Raw genomic sequence first — 22,412 nt, 5'->3', positions numbered from 1 at the left:
AGAGTGTTGGAGCCTCATGCAGCCTGCTGACCGCATGTCTGACACCTCTATCCTAGGTGACTCTCTGAAGACCATAATTTGTAGAGAAGGTGTCAACTTGTGGGAATAGAAGTCTTTTTTCTTCTCCAGAGTAGCTCCCTAGGCCTATTCCTTATTCCCCTAAGCTAAGGGTCCAACGATTTTCCTTAGAGAAGCAAGCTACAAGGTCTTTTCCCTTGACAATAGTCAAGCAGGTTAGAAACAGGAAATTGGAATTGGGGAATTGTTTTCAGCTTTCCTTTGTCATTTCACTATTTGGCCTTGCATCCTGAAACTGCTGGGAGGATCTCTGCCTGTTTCCAAAATGGTGATAATCATCAGCTCAGCCTGAAGTGACAGAGTCTTTGTAGCAGCCTAGTTTGTCTAGATAGGATATTTTGTATCCTAAGCAGAGACAAGATGGGTGAGCAACTTCTCCCAACCCCCATCCCATCTTCCTCATCCCATTCAGCCTTAGAATCCCTGAAATCTCTCTAATGTACCTAACAAGACTACTACGTGTAATATGAACACAAGGGTCTTCACCTCGCACATGTTAAGGGAAGTCCAGGGAAGGCTTTCACTGGTGGCTTGTAGAGTAATGATGTCTTCTTGTAACAGCTGGCTTTTATACAGTTCTAAAAGGTTTACATATGGTTTGCACTTTATATAGGGTATCTCTTTTAACCCTCATGTTTTATAAAGCTCTTGGCAGGCAGTTAAAGGAAGTTACGCAGATGTACGCCTGATATATTGTTGTTTATCCTTCATTGTTGAAGAGGATCAGTGACATTGTAAGGTGACTTGCACATGAATTGGATTTAAGTGAGACAGAGCTGGGCAAAATCATCAGCCTTGCTCTCTGTTCTGGAGTCATTGAAGTCCAGTGGCAGGACGAAAGTCAAGACAACTGGCAATGGCTGGGATGCAGTAGATGACCTTGGCATCTTCGATGTCTGACCAAGCTCTTAGCACTCCACCGCACCAGCTTCAGCCCCCCTTCATGGCTATTGGAACAAATTGTTCTCATCTGCCCACTCCACTGGGGGAAGTTTTCACACACTTGGGATAGATATCCTCCTAATTCACCAGTGGATTTGAGGCCTGTCAGTTACCCTCAACCCAGGTTGGCCGAAGTGCCAAGAGGGTTTACCAGGGTAGAGCTCCTGCACAAGGTACAGCTTCTTGGAGCCACGAGGGAGAGTTGGGTGCCAGGCGGACACCAAAGGTGGATGAGCAGCCCCGAAAAGGGCTCGGCAAGTCCTCATACCAGAGGGGCTAGTGCTCTGAACACCCCAGATACCCCACACCTGATCCAGAGCTCCATCAGAGCCTCTCTCATACAAAATACTTTCTTTGTTTATTAAACTAGGGATCATTTTGTTCTTTCTCATCTGGTTTCTGGTCTCTCTTGGCTCATGACCTGCTTATCACCTGAGCTGTGGAAGGGGAACTGCAGCAAATATTAGCCCAGCTCCATGACTCTTAGCCTAGGGAGGATGTAACTGTTTCTCTGCAGCTTTTTCCATTCTGTGCCTCAGGCTTAATTTTGGAGGTATCAAATTGGACTTTTATCCAGAACCATCCAGTTTTCCAGACTCTATTACTGGGCTGCCATCAGATATGAGATAAGGATTAGCAGCTACTGATTTCTTTGTTATAGAGGGAGACAGGCAAGTTGAGTCAATAAATATTTGTTGAGTGCCTACCCAGTGCCAGGCACTCTGGCAAGCCTTAGCGATCCAAAGAAAGGGAAAAACAGCTCCTGCCCTAGCAGAGCTCCTGGTCTAATGGAGGAGACAACAGTGCTGCAAACAACTAAACACAAACAAAATAGATGTGAAACAATCAACAGAAGGAAGGCACTAAGATTAAGGCGATTGGGAAAGGTTTCTTAGAGAAGGTAGGATTTTAGCTGGGACTTGAAAGAAGCCAAGGAAGCCAGGAGCTGGAGGTGAGGCATAGGGGGGCAGCCAGAGAAAATGCAGGAGGAGCATAAGGGTGACATAAGCACAGCCTATACATACATACACATATATAAACATACATATATACACACATACACACACACACACACATATGTTACAGGAGTAGGGAAATGATCATCTCACTGTACTCTGCCATCATAAGACCTCATGGCATTAAGATGGAGACCAGCCCTCTTGACCTGGCTGGCTATCCCCCTTCACCCCCCCACATTCTTTTTTTTTTGACTAGGCAGTGGGGTTCAGTGATTTGCCCAGGGTCACACAGCTAGTAACTGTTATGTGTCTGAGGCAGAATTTGAACTCAGGTCCTCCTGAGCACAGGACCGGTGCTCTGTCCACTGCACCACCTAGCTGCCCCACATCCCCCACATTCTTCATGAATAATCCCTGACATTCCCTGACAATCCCAGTGACATCCCATGATGTCAGTGGCTGCTGGAATCTTGGGCAACTTTCAGCATTTCCATGGAGATTCTGGTCCAGGGCTACCTGTGCACTGGGGACAGGACTCTTTTGGTATAAAAGGGAAGTCCTGGAGAGAGTTTGGCTCTGCTGCTCTCCACCTTTCCCTCACCTGATGAGCCATCTTTGGTAGCCATGTACAAGTTTTGAGATGCTTCCCTTCCCCTCAGCCCCAAGTCACCAGTTGATGTGAAACAGCAGGACTTGGCATTGCCTGGATAGCTGGTGAAAAGCAACCTTCTCTGCAGTCCCTAGGAGTTACCATCTACCCCCTTCCTTCCTAGCCTCTTGGGGAGATAACTGCCTTTTTCTCTATCCTTGCCCCCTTCCTTTAACAGCTTGATCTTAGACCCCAAACTTCTGCAGTCTTATAAACCTGATTGACCTGAATAATTCACACGGACCTGAGAAGCCTTGGGTCTTATTCCTACTTGTTCACTACTTGTTACAAATTAGCAATAAATCTCTTCCTGAACCCTATGACTGTGTCTCACCCTTGTAGCAGAGCCAAGAGATTTTAACAGCTTGACTACTGTCCATAATATCTGATCTCTGTGGTTCAACATCTCCTTTTAACTCCCAGTTGGGTCTGTATTATTCAAATTTGTTCCACTGGGCTGGAACAAAGGACTGTATTTTACATAATCATAACTTCAAATAGTGTGAGTTTGAATAGTACAACCACTTCAGGGGATTCAATATTTCACAGTCACTTTTCAGTCTTATCCAAATCTTCTTGACTCCATTTTGGGGTTTTCTCAGCAAAGATACTGGAGTGGTTTGCCATTTCCTTCTCCTGGTCATTTTATAGTTGAGGAAACTGAGGCAAATAAGGTTAAGTGACTTGGCCAAGGTCACCCAGATGGTGAGTGTCTGGTCCTGGATTTGAACTCAAGAGGTGTCTTCTTGACTCCTGGCTGCTTGACTCCACTGTATCACCCAGCTGCCCCAAGGAAGTTGAGGTCCAGTTAAGTAATTGGCTCCAAACCAGGTGGGTAGTGTCAACCTTTATTTTGTTCTAAGAAAGACAAACAAGATTAGCCTGCACGTGAGTGTTTATTTCTCTCAAAGCTTGTGGAACATGCACGTAGAGTTATGCATGGGGGCTCATTGTGCAAATGAGCCCAAGAACAGATAGACAAAGGAGATTTTATGTCTTCAGAGTAATTCCCTCTTACCTCTCCCTCCCTCCCTTGCTCAGGATGCCTGTGTCAGCCAAAATTATAGTCTGCATATGTGTTAACCATAATATAAGAAAGGAATATCTTGTCAAGCTGGAGGTTTGCTTAAAGAAGACAAACAAGTTAGGTGATATATGATATATATAGGTACACACATGTGTATGTATATATGTATTTAGGGCTTTGCAAACTTTATGAATGCTACCTCTTCACTTTTGATACATACATATGGGTAGGGCCTGGGCCTGTGATTTCACTGGTATTGGGAAGGTATACTTCGCAAGAAAAGTTGAGGTTTGGGGCTAGATTTTTTTTTCTTCCCTACTTATTATTCTATCATTAAAAAAAAACTGGGACACTTAAATCTTGTCTCATGTAGTTTTCATTTATGATTTCTTGAAATAGAGCTTTGAAAAACCAGGTTTTGATAAAGCCCATTGGGATTCAAATGGAGCTACTTGACTGTGCCTTTAAACCCAAATCACTCTGGCTTTCACTGACTGGCCAATAATAGGTTCCAGCCCAGGCCTCACTTGCTTCATAGCTTGGGTTTTGATGGCTCAGAGTGAGTGTAAATAGCAATTGTTTCTATTCTGGCTGGATAGCCTGAGGGGTCTTCCTCTGCCAGACTGATTCTTTTGAGAAGGCAAACTAGGCCATTTTTTGCCTCAATTCTTACCTAAGCCCTTAATCAATGAATGGGTGTTGTCACAGACTGAGACTTGGGAAAGACCTTAGCTCAAAAAGGCCAAGGTCTTCCACTGCATCCAGGCCATGTCCAGTCATCCTGACCTATGTCTTGCCACTGGACTCCAATGATTCTGGAGGAGAGAGTGAGTGAGACTGGGGACTTTGCACAGCCCTCCCTCAATAAAATCCAATTCACTTGCAAGACTTAGCATCACCTTCCTGATGTCATGGCCCTCTTGGAGGGCAGAGGACAAACAATAACCTGTGAATAGCATGAGCTGCCCCACTGGCGAACCAAGTGAGCAGTTCCAGTTGGGCAATGCAGCTCCTTCCTCCTTGCGTTTCCTCTCCTTCTGTCCACATAGGGTATGATACCCTTACCTGTGGGCGCTCAGTTCAAAGGAATGTAAGTTTTGATCCCTGAAGCTTCTCCACCCCTGGACTACTAATTACATTGAAGTGTAGGGTGTATTCTGGGAGGACTAATACCTCTGGTATGAGGGGTGCCAAGCTCCACCTGACCCACCTGTCTACCTGATCCACCTAACTCTCATCTGGGCTCCAAGAAGCTGTAACATGCACAACAGCTATGCCCCAGTAAAACATTTCAGTAGATGGACTAAACGAGGTTGAGGGTAACTGAGGGGTGAGTTGGGAGGGTGTCTACGCTAAGCTTGTGAAAACTCCCTCTGGTGGAATAGGCAGATGAGAACAATTTGTTCCACAGAGCCATGAAGGCAGCTAAAGCAGGCACCATGGAGCACTTAGAGCTTGGCTAGACACCAAAGACCCCAAGGTCATCCATTGCATCTCAAGCCATCACTAATCATTTTGACTGTCCTGCCACTGGACTGAGATGACTCTGGAAGAGAGAGTGAGGCTGACAATGATTTTCTTTCATGATTTCATGATTTTCTGTTTGCAGATGATTGTGCACGCAGTGCAGCCTCTGAAGCTGAGATGCAACAAAGTATGGATCAATTCTCTACTGCTTGTGTTAATTTTGGCTTAACCATTAACACCAAGAAAACACAGGTTCTCCATCAGCCAGCACCACACCATCCATACATGCAACCATTAGTTACAGCAAATAGAGAAGTTTTTAATATAATGGATAAGTTCACTTACCTTGGCAGGATACTTTGCAGAGATATATACATGGATAATGAGGTTGATATACACATTGTCAATGCTAGCTTAGTTTTGGGGAGGCTCTGAAGGAAAGTATGGGAGAGAAGAGGTGTTAAACTGACTACCAAACTGAAGGTCTACAGAGCCCTTGTGATGACCTCATTGTATGCCTGTGAAACCTGGACAGTATATCAGCTCCAGGCAAGCACACTGAATCATTTCCACTTTAATTTTCTTAGGAAATTCTGAAGATCGCCTGGCAAGATAAGATACCAGACACTGAGGTCTTTTCTCTCTCTTTTGTTTTCAGTGTAATTTTTTTTTTTGGGGCGGGAAGCTAGGTAGTGAAGAGGATAGAGCACCAGCACTGCAGTCAGGAGGACCTGAGTTCAAACCCAGACTCAGACATTTGACACTTACTTAGCTGTGTGACCCTGGGAAAGTCACTTAACCTCATTGCCTAACAACAAAACAAAAAGAGTATTTTTATTAACTTATTTTAAACATAAATACACAATAATAAAAGAAAAAGAAACATTATAAACTTAATAGAAAATAAGAAAAGAAAAAAGCATTGCCATGTGCACAGCACATGAGATGATTCAACCTATACAAAAATAATTTGTCATATCAAGAAAGACTACATAATAAATATTACACATTGTGTTCTGACCTGTCCATCTTTTCTTTGCTTCCTTGTAAGTTTTCTTTTGTTCTCTGCCATACACTTTTTACTTTGTTCTTTTTCCGCCTTCCTCCCTCCCTACCTCCCTCTCCCCCTCTGCCCCCCCCAACAAGGCTGCAATTAAGCTCAGATATATGTGTATGTATATATACATATATACATAAACATACACATATATAGACATATGCACACAACTATATACATACATATACACATACACTTACAAACACATACATATTTGTACTTAGATATCTATAATCATAGTCATACATAGACATATACATTCACATGCATCTATGTAATACTATACTTGCCTGTCCTCTGTGCTCTGAGGGTGGATAACATCTTCCTTCATAGCTCCAAGCCTTTCCCTAGTTTTCTAAGTCCGCCAACTCATCATTTCCTACACCACAGCAAGATTCCAACCTTATACTACCTAGTTATTTTAAATAGTCTTCAACAACATTGATTAATATGGCTGACAGTGAAGTTTCCCTATTTTTCTCTTCTGATTAAATCTATTTTAGCTTTAACTTTGAGATCATGATTACTACCCCTGCTTTTTTTCCCTCACATAATTTCTACTCATGATCTTCATTTTATGTTTGTGTGTATCTCCTATTTCCTATCCCTCCTGACTCCCCTTCTACCTGCTAGCTTGCCCTCTTATTACTTAACTTACCCTTTCACCAAAGATCCCTCTTTTATTCTCTCCCCCCCAGCCCCTTTATTTCTTTCTGAATTTAGAAGACTTTTATATTCTTCTTGATATAAATATATATATGTGTGTATTGTTCCCTCTTTAACCCATTCCCAATGAGAGTAGGGTTCCAGAACTACCAACCATCCTCCCCCATCTAACTGCTCTGTGTCAGTTCTTTTTACACCTCATTTGTATGATAATTACTCATTTTCCTTTTTTTTTAATTTTTAGGCAATTGGGGTTAAGTGACTTGCCCAAGGTCACACAGCTAGTAAGTGTCAAGTGTTTGGTCTGAGGCCAGCTTTGAACTCAGGTCCTCCTGACTCCAGGGCCGCTGCTCTATCCACTGCGCCACCTAGCTGCCCCTCTTTTTATCTTTTCCTAGATGGTATCATATATTCAACTCTACCCCCATCTTTCTTTCAGACTACCCAATTACTAATGACAATCACAGGAACCCGATTTACATTTCCTCCTATAAAAAGTTAACAACCTGTGCTTACTGAATCCCCTGCAATCAGTCTTTGGTGTTCACATTAAATTTCTCTTGGATCTTGTGTGCCAAATTTTCTATTGATGTCAGGCCTTTTTGACACAAAATCCTGGAAGTCTGACAATTCTTTGAATGTCCAATTTTTTTCCCCTCCAAATACTGTAAGAAGGAACGGCATTAGTAGGAGTCATCACAGTAGGAGCCCAAAGAAGGTGCTCTGCCTGGGGGGATCCCTGGACTTATATGCAGGTGCCCGGGATCGGCCATCAACTATTCCAGTCCCAGGGATCCACAATTAATCCTCTCTTCAAGTTCACTTCTCCTCCTATCTTCCCTGTTCCTACTAACAGCCTCCCAACCCTCCCCATTAACCAGGCTTGAAGCTTCCCCCCTTACCTCTCTGCACCCAAAGTGAAGGGGTCCCCAGAAGTTTTGTCCTCAAGCCCAAATGTTCCCATCTCTGCTCTGTGTCCCACAGAGAACCGGTTCCCTCCCAGGGTTTCAATTCAATCCAACAAAGAGATTAAATGCCTACTTTGCACAAGGCTTTGGCAAGCATCTCTTTCCACTACTGAGGCAGCAGAGTATAATGCTGTGATGTCAAATTCAAATAGAAGTGGACCCCTACAGGCAGTATATTGACTTCTTAGAAAACTACACCTTAGCATTATCTATATTGTACTGTATTTTTATTTATTTTGTTAAACATTTCTCAGTTACATGTTTGTTTGGTTCAGAAGTTTGGCAGGCTTAGTTTGAAACTCTGTTGCAGTGGACAGAGACAGCTGGCTTGGAATCAACAGTGATCTGGGTTCCTCTCTCTTCCCTGACCCCTTACTCTGGGACCTTGGATAGGGACTTGTGTCCAGAGGGAAGGAGGTGACATCAGAACCATCTAGTGCATTGTTCTTTGTTCTAGGGGCCACATTTTAAGTTGGAACATGAGGTCATGCCCTACAAAGATCAATGATTCAACAAGGATTTATTAAACATCTACATGTGCCAAACACTGGGTCAGTACTGGGGACACAAAAACAACAAATTGCAGTAACCTTCTGGCTGATCTCCCCCACTCCAAGCCTCAGTTTCCCCATCTGTAAAATGAGCTGAAGAAATGGCAAACCACTCCAGTATCTCTGCCGAGAAAGCCTCAAGTGGGGTCACAAAGAATCAGACACAACTGAAACAAGTGAACAACAACAAAATTAAAACTTGGGGGCATGTAGAAATAACTTTCTCTAGGTCAGAGGGAGTTGGGAAGAACTAGGGTGAGTACTCCGGTCTCTAACCCCGAGCACAGGACACATTACACTTCACCAGGTGACCAAGTACGTTTCCTGCGCCCCCCCATTCCCTGGTGGAGCTAGATCAAGGTGGTGGCATCTCCAACTGTCAAATGCCTCAGGCCCAGACTTTCCCCAAACAGTATTTTGTTTCACATACCAAGTAAGAGGAAGCTGGGGAAGACTTCTATGGACTTATCTGAAGTGAAGAGAAGCAAGGGAGGATTTGTCCAAGGATGACAATATGATCACAAAAGATAATTTGGAAAAACTTCAGAACTCTGACCAATGAAGTGACACCCCCCCCTCAAGATTCCAGAGGTCTGGGGAGGAAACGTCATCTACCTTCTGACAAAGAGGCGAGAGTCTCAAGGGGCAGACTGAGACAGAAGTATTCAGACACTGTCAATGTATATTATACTAATTTCCCATGGCTTTTTTAATTGGGAGGTAGGAATTGTGGGGATTAAAATTGTTCAACCTACAATAAAAGAGACTGAGGCATAGCTCTGAGCCAATGGCACTTTATTAAAAAGTCCAAGGTCCCCTCCAATGAAGTGATCCTTAGATCTTCCTATGATCTGAGATGCCCCCTTTTTCCAGGTCCTTATTTTTAGATGGCTTGATTTGATTTGATACCTTGAACATTCTAAAGAGGTTAATACAGAATCCCATTAGTTGACAGATCTTCCTTCACAGGCCAAAAACTGAGGTATCAGCTAGAAATAATACGTCAGCAGGGTGGTCTCAGTTTGGGAGAAGCAGAGGGCATCTCCACTGATTAAGTGGTCATAAGATGGTCACTGCTCCTTTGGACAAGAGAGAGTGGTCCCAAGGTACAAGAATAAGTTGGAGGATTTTCCATGTAATTGAGTCACCTCTGCCACACTGGCCTTGGTCACCATAACAAGACAAAACAAAGGTGGAGGGCCTCTAGTTAGCTTCCTATGATTCAGCAAATCTGTAGCTCATAGTTCTGGGGCCTGATATGCAGAACGTATACCTAGTACCCTTACAGACTCATATCAAACTGATTAATACTGATTGGAATAGAGTCAAGGTCCGACGGAATTGTTTCTCACAAAATTTGGAAGGGAGAGGGGAGAATACTAATGATGATAATCCCCCCCAGACCTCTCCCACCCCACAAAAGAGGGTCAGAATAGCAGGGAGGGCCCTGAGAACAGGGAATGTCATAGATATGAGGGCCCTTAGAATATCCAATGTCAGAGGTACAAAGGGGTCTTCAAATATGGAATATCAGAGCTGAGAGGGCCTTTAGAACAGAAAAAGTCAGAGCATGGAGGATCTTAGAACAGGGGATGCCAGAGCTGGCAGGGCCTTAGAACAGGGAATGTCAGAGCTGGGAGGGCCCTCAGACCAAATCATTCCCTACTCAAAAATCTTCAGAGGCTCCCTGTTCCCTCTAGGATAAATGCTAATTCTTTATTCTGCCACTTTGGGCCCTTCCATGCTGACTCAGTCTCCTATCCCAGACTTATTTCCAATTATTGCCCCTCGTGCTCTCTGAGTTCCAGCCACGTGGGATGACCAGCCCCCATTAAGGGCATTCCCCAGGTCTGGTCAGGCATGAGTGCTCTCCTCCTTGTCTTCTGGCTCCATCCAGACCATTTCTCCTTCATGATGTTGTCAACAGTACAGTACTGGCCTCTAACCTGTGGGTGGCTGGAGCCAAACAGGAGAGGCCAGAGACAAGTGAGTCAGGAATCAAACAGAAGTTTAATTTCAAAGTGAGGGAAACCACTTGCAAGGAGGAAGATCACACACATGTGCCAGGGCTCCGCCCCCATGGGGAGATCTCAATACACCAATGACAGGGCAAAGGGTTTTAATGCTGATATTAAGGGGTAAGCACAACAATGAGACAGGTGTGATTCATAGCAGGGCTTGAGGACCAGAACATGAGTAACTGTCAGAGCTTGTCTGGTGCTGAACCAAGCTCAGAGAACCCTTATGCTGATGGAAGCAATACAATAATTGTGTCATTTTGCCAGAGGGTGAGCACGAAGGATTCTTGTGACACCAAGCTCAGGGCACAGCTTGCTTGCTGGTCCTTAGCTCTGGAAAACAGGATGACTCCTAATACCTTCACAAAGTCTTCCCTGATTCTCTCAACTGAAAGCATTCTCTTGCCCCTTTGAGTTTTCCCAGAATGTCTTGGGAAGGTCTTCCTTTCCCTTGGCCCCTCCATGCTCAGTCCTACATGGCTCTGGTCTGTGCACATGGTCAGTCCATCCCTCTCCATCCCCAGCAGGACAGGGCTTCCCTGCTGACTGGCATGGGGTTCATGTTTACCTTTGCATCCCTGGTCACCAAGACAGTGTCTTACACATACTAGGCACTTAATCAATGTTGAATTAGAGTCTACTTAACCCCAGCTTCCCAATTTTACATCCAGTTTAAATGAATCACCAAGAAAGGAAGTGGTTCAAACATGAAGCTGCCGACCAAATGGGCCTCCTCCCCAGGCCAGCCTCTCAGCTCCCTGATCCCATTGGCTTTTTTCATGGGGCTTGCCAGCTTGCTCTGATTCCACTTCTGGGCTAGGACCCATTGCCCTAAGGCACTGTCTCCCCAACCAGCATCTATCCTCATTTCCCCTTCTGATCTAGGGCCCCATATTCTTCTCCTTCTAGTGACTGACCCTGTCATCCCTGAATCCCATGCTTGTGGTCTTCCTATCCCCCAGAGCAGAGTTCAGCCTGGAATCACAGAATTTGGAAAGATTGTAGCTTAAGGGGCCATGGAGGATTAGGCTGGATGAGAAGGGATTGGAAGAAAAAAAGTTTAGGGGCATGTGTAGTAGGTCTTGCTGGGGGGGTAGGGAGAGGGTCATGGCTCTTCTCTCTTTCTTGAGGCTACTAGCCAGCTCATGGTGGTGGGTGGGTAAGGGAAACATTAGCATAGAACAGGTTTCCTCTCCTCCTCCCCTCCCCACTTCTCCCTTCCTTTCTCTTCCCCTCCCTTCCCCTCCCTTCCTCTCCCCTTTCCTCCCTTCTTTCCCCTTCTCTCCTCTCTCCTTTTTCTCTCTTCCTAGCTTCTCCCCACCTCCACTACTCTATGCCTAGCTCCAGGGCCTGACTAGTCTCTACTAGTGAGAGGAGGACTCCACCTACCTCCAACACTAATAAAAGCCCAGGATCCCAGGGATAAGAGCACCTCTGCTATCACACTCTCAGGCAGGTGGCAGTTGTGGCGCTGGCACCAAGTCCTCCGGACCCAACTGAGACAGGACTCATGGCATCAAGAACCTACATCACGGGTAAGAGGGCTCAGGGGATCCTTTACCTCCTGGGCTCCTGGGCTCCAGCCCCATTATGTCCCCACCAGCTCCCCAGCCCCCCACCTTGGTCCTAACCTCAGTGCTAATTCTACCCTTGCTACTTCCCAGCTGGCATCTCAATCTTATCAGCCCCCTAACCTCAGCCCTGACCTACAACCTCTAACATTCGTCTCAATTCCAACCCCATCTCAAAGAGGACCTTGTTGCCTTTCCAATTCAACCCAAACCTGCGCCCTGATCATCACACCTGCTCACCATCTGTGTGACCTCTCTGGGACTCACTCCTCACTTGTAAAATCAGAGGGTTAGACTAGATAACCCTTGTGCTGCCTTCTAACCGTGATCCTATGACAATCCCCCAAATGTCATTCTAGCCCTTATCATCTTCCATTCTGACTACAGCCTAACCCTCACTCTGATTCTGATCTCAGAACACTGAGCCTAAAGCTGTCTCTGGTCCTAATCCATAACCTTCTGCCACCTCTACTTCTGATTTACACTCTGATCTCACTCTGACCCAGGTTTCCCCAAAAGCTTTCTCCCAGCTCCTCACAGAATCCTTCTGAGAAACAAAGAGGAAGGGATCCCATAGACCTGGCTTATTCCAGGGACCAAACATCTCCATCCCACACCTTCCACATTCATAGGCTCATGGATTTATGGGAGAAACCTGGCAGGTCATCTATTCTAACTTACTCATTTGACAAGATGAAATTGAGAACCAGGGCAATTAGGTCATTTGTCCAAAGTCTTTTTTAAAAGTCCTAAGAACTAGACAATGAACTTAGATTCCCAAATTCCAGATTTGGAGCCCACAGAGAAGCACCTGCATTTGTGAATGGGGTGAGCTATGGACCTGACCTGAGTCCCAACCCCAAATCTGCTTAGTCCCAAACCCAACGCCACCTTACAAAGCCAAGAGTGTCAATTACACCTAGCCCTGAGAGAATCATGGACCCAGCACATAGCAGTGCTAGCTCCCAAACATTTCTAATTGCCGGGCCCCAGAAGACAGGAGAGCACAGCAGCAAATGCCCTGGAGTTGAAGTCTTGGGGTTCAGTTCTGGTCCTTCCAGTTCCCAGAAAGTCCCTTCTCTGGGCTTCATCATTTCTGCAAAATGAAGGGGTTGGACCCTTCCCATTTGGAGAGTCATGAAAAGACCTTACTGCCACCAAGGGCCACCTTCCTTCCTTTTGTCATTTTACAGCTGGGGTAACTGAGGTTTAAAGAGAGGCAAAGACTTTCCTAGGGGAGAGTCAGCCTCCCAAGCCTTTGGCCCCATTTCCCCAGCCTAAGGCTGTCTCTCCTATATGTACCCTGCCACCTCCTCTCAGTCTCCTGATGTAGCCAACCCTGACACCCACAGGTCACCACAATTGCCTAGAGCCCTAGACCTTCTGCCTCCTGACCTCAAACCTAACCTGAATGAATCCTAACCCTAGCCATCCAAGAGAGATAGAGATGCAAAGTTCAGCCCCAATCCTCTCTCCACGCTGGGCCCAAAGCACCACCATCCAAAGGTCCAGGCTCCCCTCATCTCTTTCTCTTTCTCCTCAGCAGTCATTGTCTCCATCTTCTTCATGGTTATCCTGTCCTGCTCAAGTGCTCCAGGTAAGGAAGGGAAGGCAAAGCAGGGAGGAAGGTTGTGGAGGAGAGGGAAAGAGCCATGGGGGAAAGATGGAGGAGCAGGCATTGGGCCACTTCTGGGGGCCTTTCTTCTTGAGCCTGTGGAGCTAACAGTCTATCATTCACACAGTGACCCCCACAGATTCCCAAGTGATCGTGTGCCAGCCCTGGCTCCTATGTGGGACTGTGGCCTACAACCCCCAGGAGAATCAATGCTGTGAGGATGGCAGTGTCCAGCCCTTCCCCCTGAGCTGTGGTCCTACATTCACCTATGACCCCTGCTTTCAGCATTGCTGCCCCGACTCTTACCGGGGGAAGTACACTGTGGTTAATAAGACAAGGGGAGGGACCGAGAGAAGTGACTGTGAAATGGCAGTAGGAGCTGACATCCGGTAAGGATCCTCTTTCTCACCCCTTGAGTCTGCTCTCTCAGAACACTAAGGAGCCTGGGAGGATCGGGAGGGGGACGTACTAGAACTCTGTCCTTTGGGGTCATACCTGGATATGTAGAGCATCAAGCTGGCAGAGAATCCTGAAACCTGGGTTCTAGACTCAGTTCTTCCACTGACTCTGTGGAATCCTGGGCAAGGTTTTCCCTTCATGGGACCTCAGTTTCCTCATTAGTAAAAACCCAGAGACCTCTAAGGGGCCTCCCAGCTCCGACATTCCATGTTCTAGGTTCTGAGATTTCCTCCAGCTCTAATATTCTATGTTCAATGATGCTATTTTCTCTCTCTGGGTGAAAGTTGGCCAGAAGACTCCTCCTATCTTCAAAGGCAGTTTCCAGATCTCAAAAGATCAAAAGACTTGTTGACCCAGAGGCTGGGGTTTCTTCAGTGAATGGGCCTTGGGACCCAGGGGGAGGGAGAGGGGAGGGAGAAGCCTCTTGGGCAGGGACTCCTGGCTTCACTGTTCGTCTCCTCCATTGTGGATCTGCCTATAGGGAGGTCATTCATATGCCTTTGCTAGACATGGGCATAGGAACTTGGGGGTGGGGTAAGTGTGCCTTCAGGGATCCTCACATTCTATCTCATTCCTGTTTAGGTTGGGAAGGCCAATATCAGTCATGCACAATCCACTGGGTGCTGGGCTCCTTCTTTCTTATTATTATATGAATATTAATAAATGATAATAACCACCTCCTTATGTCACTCATTCCCTTTACACTTTCATTAGAGGCTCTCACAAACAGCCTTGTGAGGGGAGATAATACAGTGCTGCCTCCTTTTTACAGATGGAGAAACTGAGGCCCAGAAAGGGATCAGGATTTGCCCAAGGTCACACAGTGGGTCAAGACTGGGATTGCAACCCAGATCTCCTTATGCCTAGCCACCTAAATGCACAGATATGGAATCAGAAACACCCACATTCACCTGCAGACCTTCCTGGTTTCTCTCCCTCTTTGCACCCTGGTTCACAGCTTCATGAATGCCAAGTCCTGGATTTGGCAGTGGGGTAGCAAGTTGAGCTGTGAAGACAGAGACCCCAGGCAGTACTGGACAGGCACAATGAGAAAGGAATGGAGGAGCAGGGAGCCTGAAGAGCCCAGCCTGGTTCTGCTCTGGGCAGGGAGGGAAGGGGGCTTATTTGAGGGGTAGAAGGAAGACAGAAATAAAACTACTGCCTTGGGTTTTCAAATTTGGCCTGCTTGTGTCATTTCTGTTGCCACGGATGTGAAGGAACTGGAGCCATGCCACTGTGGGGAAAGGATTTCCCTTCTTTACCCAAACCCCACCCAACAGCCGGATGCAGCATTAGCCCATGTAAAGTGAGCACACAGCTCCCTCTTGTGGACGTGGGGGGGGAAGCAGCAACCCTTGCTCACTCAGGGCTGCTGAAAGGGACCTGGGAAATTCATGGAGTCATTGGAAATAAGAGTTGACAGTAAGAGCTAACATTTATAGAAGCTTTCATATTTGCAAGTGCGTTCAATAATAAATCGTCTCATTTTCTGCTAGACCTAGAGCTGGGAAGCACCTTAGAGGTTGTCCAGCCCAGCCCCTTTACAGATAAGAAAAAACTGAGGTTCAGAGGTAGGGAAGAGCAGAGGGGGGATTTGAATCCATGATCTCTAAAGCTAGCTCTCCTACTGCACCACACCACCTCTCTCCAGGAAAAATGAGGCTCAGGAATAGGAAGGGGCTTGCCCAAGCTACCAAGTGCATCAGTGGCAGAACAAGGACCTGAGCCCTGGTTGGTCTCCAGCTGGCAATGACTAGACAGCCTTACTTGCTGAATCACTGACACATAGCCAGAAAACACAAAGCCAGGAGGGCTGGTAGGGTTCCCAGGCAGGCCACAGAAGTGGACGGATAGAGGAGAAGTGCTCTTCTTTATGACTACTAGCCACTCTTTGTCTCTAGTGCTGGCTCCAGAAGCCAGGTAGTCAGTCAATAAACATTTAAAGGTCTACTATGTGTCAGGCACTGTGCTAAATCCTGGGGCTACAAGAAACAAAAAAGCTGTCCCTGATCTCCAGGAGTTCACAATCTAATGGAGGAGAAAGCATGTAGACAATTCTGGACATTGCTTATATGAAAGGAATAGGATAAATTGAAAATAATCAGCAGAGGCATGAAAATTATTGGGGATTGGGTAAGGCTTCCTGTAGAAGGTGGGATTTTAGGGGAAACTTGAAAGAAACCGAGGAAGCAGGTGGAGATGAGGAGAGAAAGAATTCCAGGAATGAGCAACAGCCAGAGAAAATACCTGAAGTCTGGAGATAGAGTGTCTTGTGGGAGGAACAGCAAGGGAACCAGTGTTACTGGATGGCAGAGTACTCCATGGGATGTAAGGTATAAGAAGACTGGAAAGGTGGGAGGGGTCAGGTTATGAAGGGCTTCCAGTGCCCAACAGACAATTTTATATTTGATCCTGAAGGTGATAGGAAGTCACTGGAGTTGACTGAGTAGGGGATGGCATGACTGTATCTGTGCTTTAGGAAAATCACTTTGGTGGCCTAATGGAGGATAGACTGGAGTGGGAAGAAACTTGTGGTAAGGAGACCATCCTGTAGGCTATAGCAAAAGTCCAGGTGTGAGATGATGAGGGCTTGCAGCAGGGTAGGGGCAATGGCAGAGGAGAGAAGGGGGCTGCAAAGTGAAGATCAACAGGCCTTGGCAATAGATTGGATATTGGGGGATGGGGGGAGTGGGGCAGGGAAGGACAGAGAGAGAAAGAGAGAGAGAAAGGTAGTAAATGAGACCTACACTTGTGTGTGAGTCTGGGAGACTGAGAGGATAATGGTGCCCTTATTAGTCGTAGGGGAAGTTCAGAAGGTGAGAGGCTTTGGGGGGAAAGAGACTGAGTTCAGTTTTGAGAATTTCAAGTTTAAGATGTCTTGGGGACATTCAATTGAAGATGTGTAACGGGCAGTTGGAGATGTGAGAATGAGGGTGAGCAGAGAGTTTAGGGCTGGATAAGTGGTTTTAAGGTTCATCAACACCCAGACGAGCTGGTAAGATCATCAAGAAAAATATTATAGAGGAAAAGAGAAGTAGAAAAATGTTCATTCTCTCTTCCACATGACAGCCTTTGGAATACAGTCAGCACACCTCTACCAGTCACCAATGGAGGGAAACAGGGCTGTGTGCCTGCTCCCATGCTTTTCAGCGTGATGTTTTCACCCATGTTGTCAAACACTTTCAATGAAGATGAACATAACATCAAGGTCAGCTACTGCATTGATGGTAATTTCTTCAACTTGAAAAGGCTACAAGCCACGACCAAAGTGGAGGGGGAGTTGGTGCATGATTTTCTGTTCACAGATGATGGTGCACTCAGTGCAGCCTCTGAAACTGAGATGCAGCAAAATATGGATCGATTCTCTGCTGCTTATGCTAATTTTGGCCTAACAATTAACACCAAGACAACGCAGGGGCTCCATCAGCCATCAGCACACTGTCCATACGTGGAACCAATGGTTACAGCGAACGAGCAAGTTTTGAATGCTATGGATAAATTCACTTACCTTGGCAGTGTACTTTCCGGGGATGTACACATTGATAATGAGATGGACACACACATTGCCAGAGCTAGCTCAGTGTTTGGGAGGCTCCAAAGGAAAGTATGGGAGAGAAGAGGTATTAGACTGACTACCAAACTGAAGGTTTACAGAGCCATTGTGCTGACCTCATTGCATGCCTCTGAAACCTGGACAGTCTATCAGCACCGTACTAGGAAACTGAATTGTTTCCATTTTAATTGTCTTAGAAAGATTGTGAAGATCACCTGGTAGAATAAGATACCAGACATTGAGGTGTCTTCTTGAACTAAACTGCCAAGTATTCGAACTCTGCTTCAGAGAGTGCAGCTCTGATGGGCTGGCCACATTGTTCGAATGCAAAACCTATGATTGCAAAAAAGACTGTTTTATGGAGGACTCACACAGGGTAAGCACTGACATCGTGGTCAGAAGAAATGATAGAAGGACATTCTCAAGGTCTCTCTTAAGAACTTGGGAACTGACCATGTAACACAGGAGACGCTGACACAGGACCACTCTGCATGGCATGCCCACATCAGAGAAGGTGCTGGGCAGTATGAGCAAAGCAGAATTGAAACAGCTCAAAAGAAATGCAAGATACACAAATTTAGAGAATCCACCCCAAATGTTCACGTGGACTATTTGTGCCTGGCCTGTGGTAGAACCTTCCAAGCTCATATGGGCCTGATCAGCCACAGTTGGACATACTGGGACTTGACTCTAGCATAGTGATGTCATTTTTGTCCTCTTCAAGAATGATGGTCAACAGCCAACCACCTCGTCTCTTCTACAGGCCACGGGTCCTCTAGTTTGCCCAACTGAGCCTCATATGGCATTGTCCCAAGGCTCTCCACCATCTTGGTTGCCCATCCCTGGCCTATCTCCAGCTTCCCCATTGCCTTCCTAAAAGGTAGTGTTGAGAATTGATCAGGATGGTCCAGCTGTGGTCTGAACAGGACTCAACTTCCTTCCTTCTGGACTCTACCACTTTCCTAATACAGCCCAAGATAGCATTCCTTTTTTTTTTTTGACTTGCCACATGACTCTGTTGACCTATTTGGAGCTTGCAGTCCACTAACACTCCTAGATCCTTCTTTGATGTCTCACCATGACACCTCTACCTTTTACTTGACAAGCTGATCTTTTTTAACCCTAGCTGAAGACTTTCTATAATCTGCTAAAGTCTTCTTGGATGGGTGGTTGACTGATGAGGAGGAATGTGAGGGTTGTCAAGGGCTGGCAGTTCATTTTTGTCCCCTGGGTCCCTCTGGTTGTAGTAAGGGAGACAAAAGGTCATGAAGTCCAACTGATGCTGGGTCATCTACTCAGGAAAGGAAACACCGAGCAGAGAAGGCAGCAAGGGGCCCACGCACACAGCTTAATTCCTCAGGTCCTTCTTCCCTGTGACCAGAAGCCCATCCCCCATCCTCCCATGGGGGTCTAGCAACAGCTCACCATTTTCTGGCACGATTCAAACCCAGAATGAAAGAGGAAAATGGGGGCCCTTGCTGTTCAATCTGGTAAATGCACTGAGTCATGAACTCTTCTAGCTGAGCAGCCAATCAGGGGACTCCTGATCTTCTCAAAGGTCAGGGCCTTTGGCCATGAGTCATGCATGGCCAGAGGCTGGCCCCAAAGCCCCACAGGAATCTGAGGAAACCAGGAAGGGCAATTCTGAACATGTTCCTCGTCAGTAGTTCTCACACTTAGTGACTTCAGGACATCTTCACACTTAAAAATTATTGAGGACCCACAAAACGTTTGTTTATGTGCATTATATCCATTGATATCTACCTCATTAGAAATTAGAATGTCTTAATATTTTTATGAAATTGTTTTGACTGTGTGGAGACTGTGAGAGAGTCTTGGGGGGCCCTAGGGGTCCTTGTGATGAGGTCTAGAGGTTTAGGGGTGCTGGAACCCCAAAATCACAATACGTGGATCCTGTCTGTAAGAATTCGACCAAGCATTCTTTTTTTTTTTTTGGCTAGGCAATGGGGTTAAGTGACTTGCCCAGGGTCACACAGCTTGTAAGTGTTATGTGTCTGAGGCTGGATTTGAACTCAGCTCCTCCTGAATCCAGGGCCAGTGCTCTATCCACTGCGCCACCTAGCTGCCCCACGACCAAGCCTTCTTTCAGCCAAAGACAAGATTTTTTAAAGATCCGCCACATTAGCCAGACTCTTAAGGAATCTGAGCATCTGTGAGCTATTGACTAGATTATAAAAATCTGAGCAGTGGCTAGATTATAAGAATCTGAGCATCTTAATAGAGACAAGATGGACCTTATATACAGAAAGACTGTGGGAGGGATCTAGAAGTGTCCAAGTAGTTTGAGGTGACTGGAGGATAGGTCTAAGGAGGATCTGGATGGAAGTGGCCAGTAAACTGGGATGAACAGAAGACCTGGGACCTGACCCAGTGGCCAAGGGAGAATGAAGCCTAGCTAGGATTAAGGGTGGGAAGTGGCTGGGAGTCATAGGGAGGTTAGACAATGGAGGGCTAGGCTAGGTTAAGGGTAACAGAGAATGGGGAGATTGGGAGTAGCCACAATGAAAGGCCAGTTGATGGGATTATAGCCTCAGGTGAACACCAGAGATTTGGCCATTTGGAAAGTCCAGGGTTTTTCCTTTTTGGGGTCGAGATACCATCCTCATCACCTGGACTACACTTTGACAATCGCTGCCCTATGGGATGCCTTCCTTACACCTGGGAGCAGCCCCAGACACTGAATTAAATGTTACCTGGTACAAAGAGAAACGCTTAAGCAAAACACAATAGGGAAAGTGAGCAATTCATGAAATATTCTGCCCCCATAGTGCCTGACTACCCTTTAGATGCTATCTCTGAGGACATAATTCCTCCCCAGACTTGGGGTTTGATTTGAGATTGCTAAAGGTTTTCAAGCTTTGCTCCAGATACTGGTATCCTGGTGAATTTAGGAACTTAGCGGATGTCAACCTGGAGATTTGAACAATCTCAATTTTGGATTTATTTGGGGTTTGATAAATTCATTGGGGGACAATTATTCTTTGTGGCATAATTGATCTGTGCTCTGGATATGCCACCCTTGATGGGGCATGGGCCTTGGGAATCCCCAGCACCACCCTGAACTTTCCTTGAATTTTCCTACATAGTCAAGTCTCTGGCATTCACCTGAGGCATCCACCCATCCCAGTAATCCTCTCAACTGGCTTTTCATTGTGGCCTATGCCCAATCTCCCAGTTCTCTGTTACTTCTAAACTAGCCCAGTCCTTCATTGCCTGTTATCTCTGGATTGCCCAGGCCACTTCCAACCCTTAATTCCTTCTATACCTCTTCTCTGTTCCCACAGTCTTCTGTATAAAAGATCCATCTCACCTCCATTAAAGTGCTCAGATTCATTAAGAGTCTGGCCAATGCTGAGATTCCTTAAGATCTTGCCCACCTCTATCATGTGTTCTAATAAACCTTGTCTTTGGTTGAAAGAAGGCTTGAGTCAAATTCATTTGAGGCAGGACCTGCGACTCTTGCCGTTGAATTTTGGGGTCCCAGCATCCTTAAACCTCAACACCCTGGTAGCTGTGAAATTAAAAGTGGCATCTACTCTATTTTCATATCTGAGCTTGCATCCAATGTTTTTGTTTTCTGTGTGGATGATTTTGAGACCCATTCAAGGGGGTCTTTGTTATTAGATCAAGGAGTTTTATTTTGTGTTTTATATTTTAAATTCATGAGATTGGATTTTATATTAGTACTATGCTCATAAGTTTCTTGCATTATAACTTTAGAGAACATAACATATTATATTATATGTAGTTATATTACATATTATATTTATATTATATGTAATTTACATTATATTACATACAGTGCTATTATTCTTTTGGAATGACACTCAAATGTGGCGTATTTTTAACATCAGGACGTTAGATTTTCTCTGATCTGAATGTTGTGATTGATTGACATATTATTGCTATCACAAAATAGGCACATTTGTCTGGGAAACACAGTGTTCTTCCTCCGGTTAATGACTGTGTTAAGTATGTCAATATATATACATATATATTTCAGTATGTCAAGATTTTGTTAAGGGTTTCATAAACAGTACAATTGAGAAGTTAGAAATCCTATTATTAAGCAGAATTTGAAAATAGTAATGTTTCCAAGGAAAAGAAATATGTAGAAAACAAAATGTAAAATAGGCTGTCTCCACTGTATTTAAGTGATAAATTTGGTGATTTCTAGAAATTTGAACCATACTTCTATCCCCTAGCCAGGTAACTTTCCTATATTGTCTTTATGTAGTATTTGCAAGCTTTCCAAGTCCACAAGGTCACAACATAATCCGATTCTCCTTCACTGAGGAGCAGCAGGGAACAAACCCAAGGAGAAGTGAGACCCATATTCACAAGCTACATCTCAGTCTGGGTGTAGATTATAAGGTCCAAGACCTCTCTCCCTGCTCCAAGGCTTACAGTGTATCTTTCTCACTCAAACTGTTGAGGTTTAGATGTTAGGGGTGCTGGTGATGGGGTATGGGCCCAAAATGGGCCCCAAAAAATCCCTTCCTTGAACTCTTTTACCTGGTCAAGGAAGTATAGCAGTCTCCTAATTCCTATCAACTGGCTTTTCCTTATCACCTATGCCCAATCTCCCAATTCTTTGTTAGCCTTATTAAAAGTTAACCCTCTATTATCTATTACTGGCCTGATAGCCCCCTGTTATACTTCCTATCCTTGATCTTATCCAGATCCCATTCAACCTCCCAGGCATTTCTATCAAGATTCTCCCAGGACCCTCCCCCAGTCACCCCAGCTTCAAGATCCTCCCTAAACTCCTCCCCTAGTCACCCCAGCTTACTGGCCGCTCCCATCAAGAC

General features: G+C 45.5%; 1 protein-coding gene across 2 annotated transcripts; it reads left to right on the top strand.

The window, feature by feature from the left end:
• Positions 1–11,758: 11,758 nt before the first annotated feature.
• Positions 11,759–15,180, top strand: LOC110202399 (insulin growth factor-like family member 3). Of its 2 annotated transcripts, none has more exons than XM_020978505.2 (4): positions 11,759–11,917; positions 13,500–13,550; positions 13,696–13,957; positions 14,800–15,180. In XM_020978505.2, the coding sequence occupies exons 1-4, from the start codon at positions 11,893–11,895 to the stop codon at positions 14,810–14,812; spliced, it is 351 nt and encodes a 116-aa protein (XP_020834164.1). In that variant the 5' UTR covers positions 11,759–11,892; the 3' UTR covers positions 14,813–15,180. The 2 variants fall into 2 exon arrangements, with proteins under 2 accessions (XP_020834164.1, XP_020834163.1); XM_020978504.2 differs by having other exon boundaries at positions 11,761–11,917; positions 13,497–13,550.
• The last annotated feature ends 7,232 nt before the right edge of the window (positions 15,181–22,412 follow it).

The sequence above is a fragment of the Phascolarctos cinereus genome, unplaced genomic scaffold (genome assembly GCF_003287225.1).
Source record: "Phascolarctos cinereus isolate Bilbo 61053 unplaced genomic scaffold, phaCin_HiC Scaffold_726;HRSCAF=1367, whole genome shotgun sequence".
Lineage (NCBI taxonomy): Eukaryota > Metazoa > Chordata > Mammalia > Diprotodontia > Phascolarctidae > Phascolarctos > Phascolarctos cinereus.
Note: the sequence above shows the minus strand (reverse complement) of the source record. Positions and strands in the feature narration are given on the sequence as shown.

Coding starts and splice junctions, on each gene's coding strand:
- LOC110202399 (XM_020978504.2), top strand. CDS start 11,893: ATGGCATCAAGAACCTACATCACGG. Junction 11,918..13,496: donor ATCAAGAACCTACATCACGG/GTAAGAGGGCTC, acceptor CTTTCTCCTCAG/CAGTCATTGTCTCCATCTTC. Junction 13,551..13,695: donor GTCCTGCTCAAGTGCTCCAG/GTAAGGAAGGGA, acceptor TCATTCACACAG/TGACCCCCACAGATTCCCAA.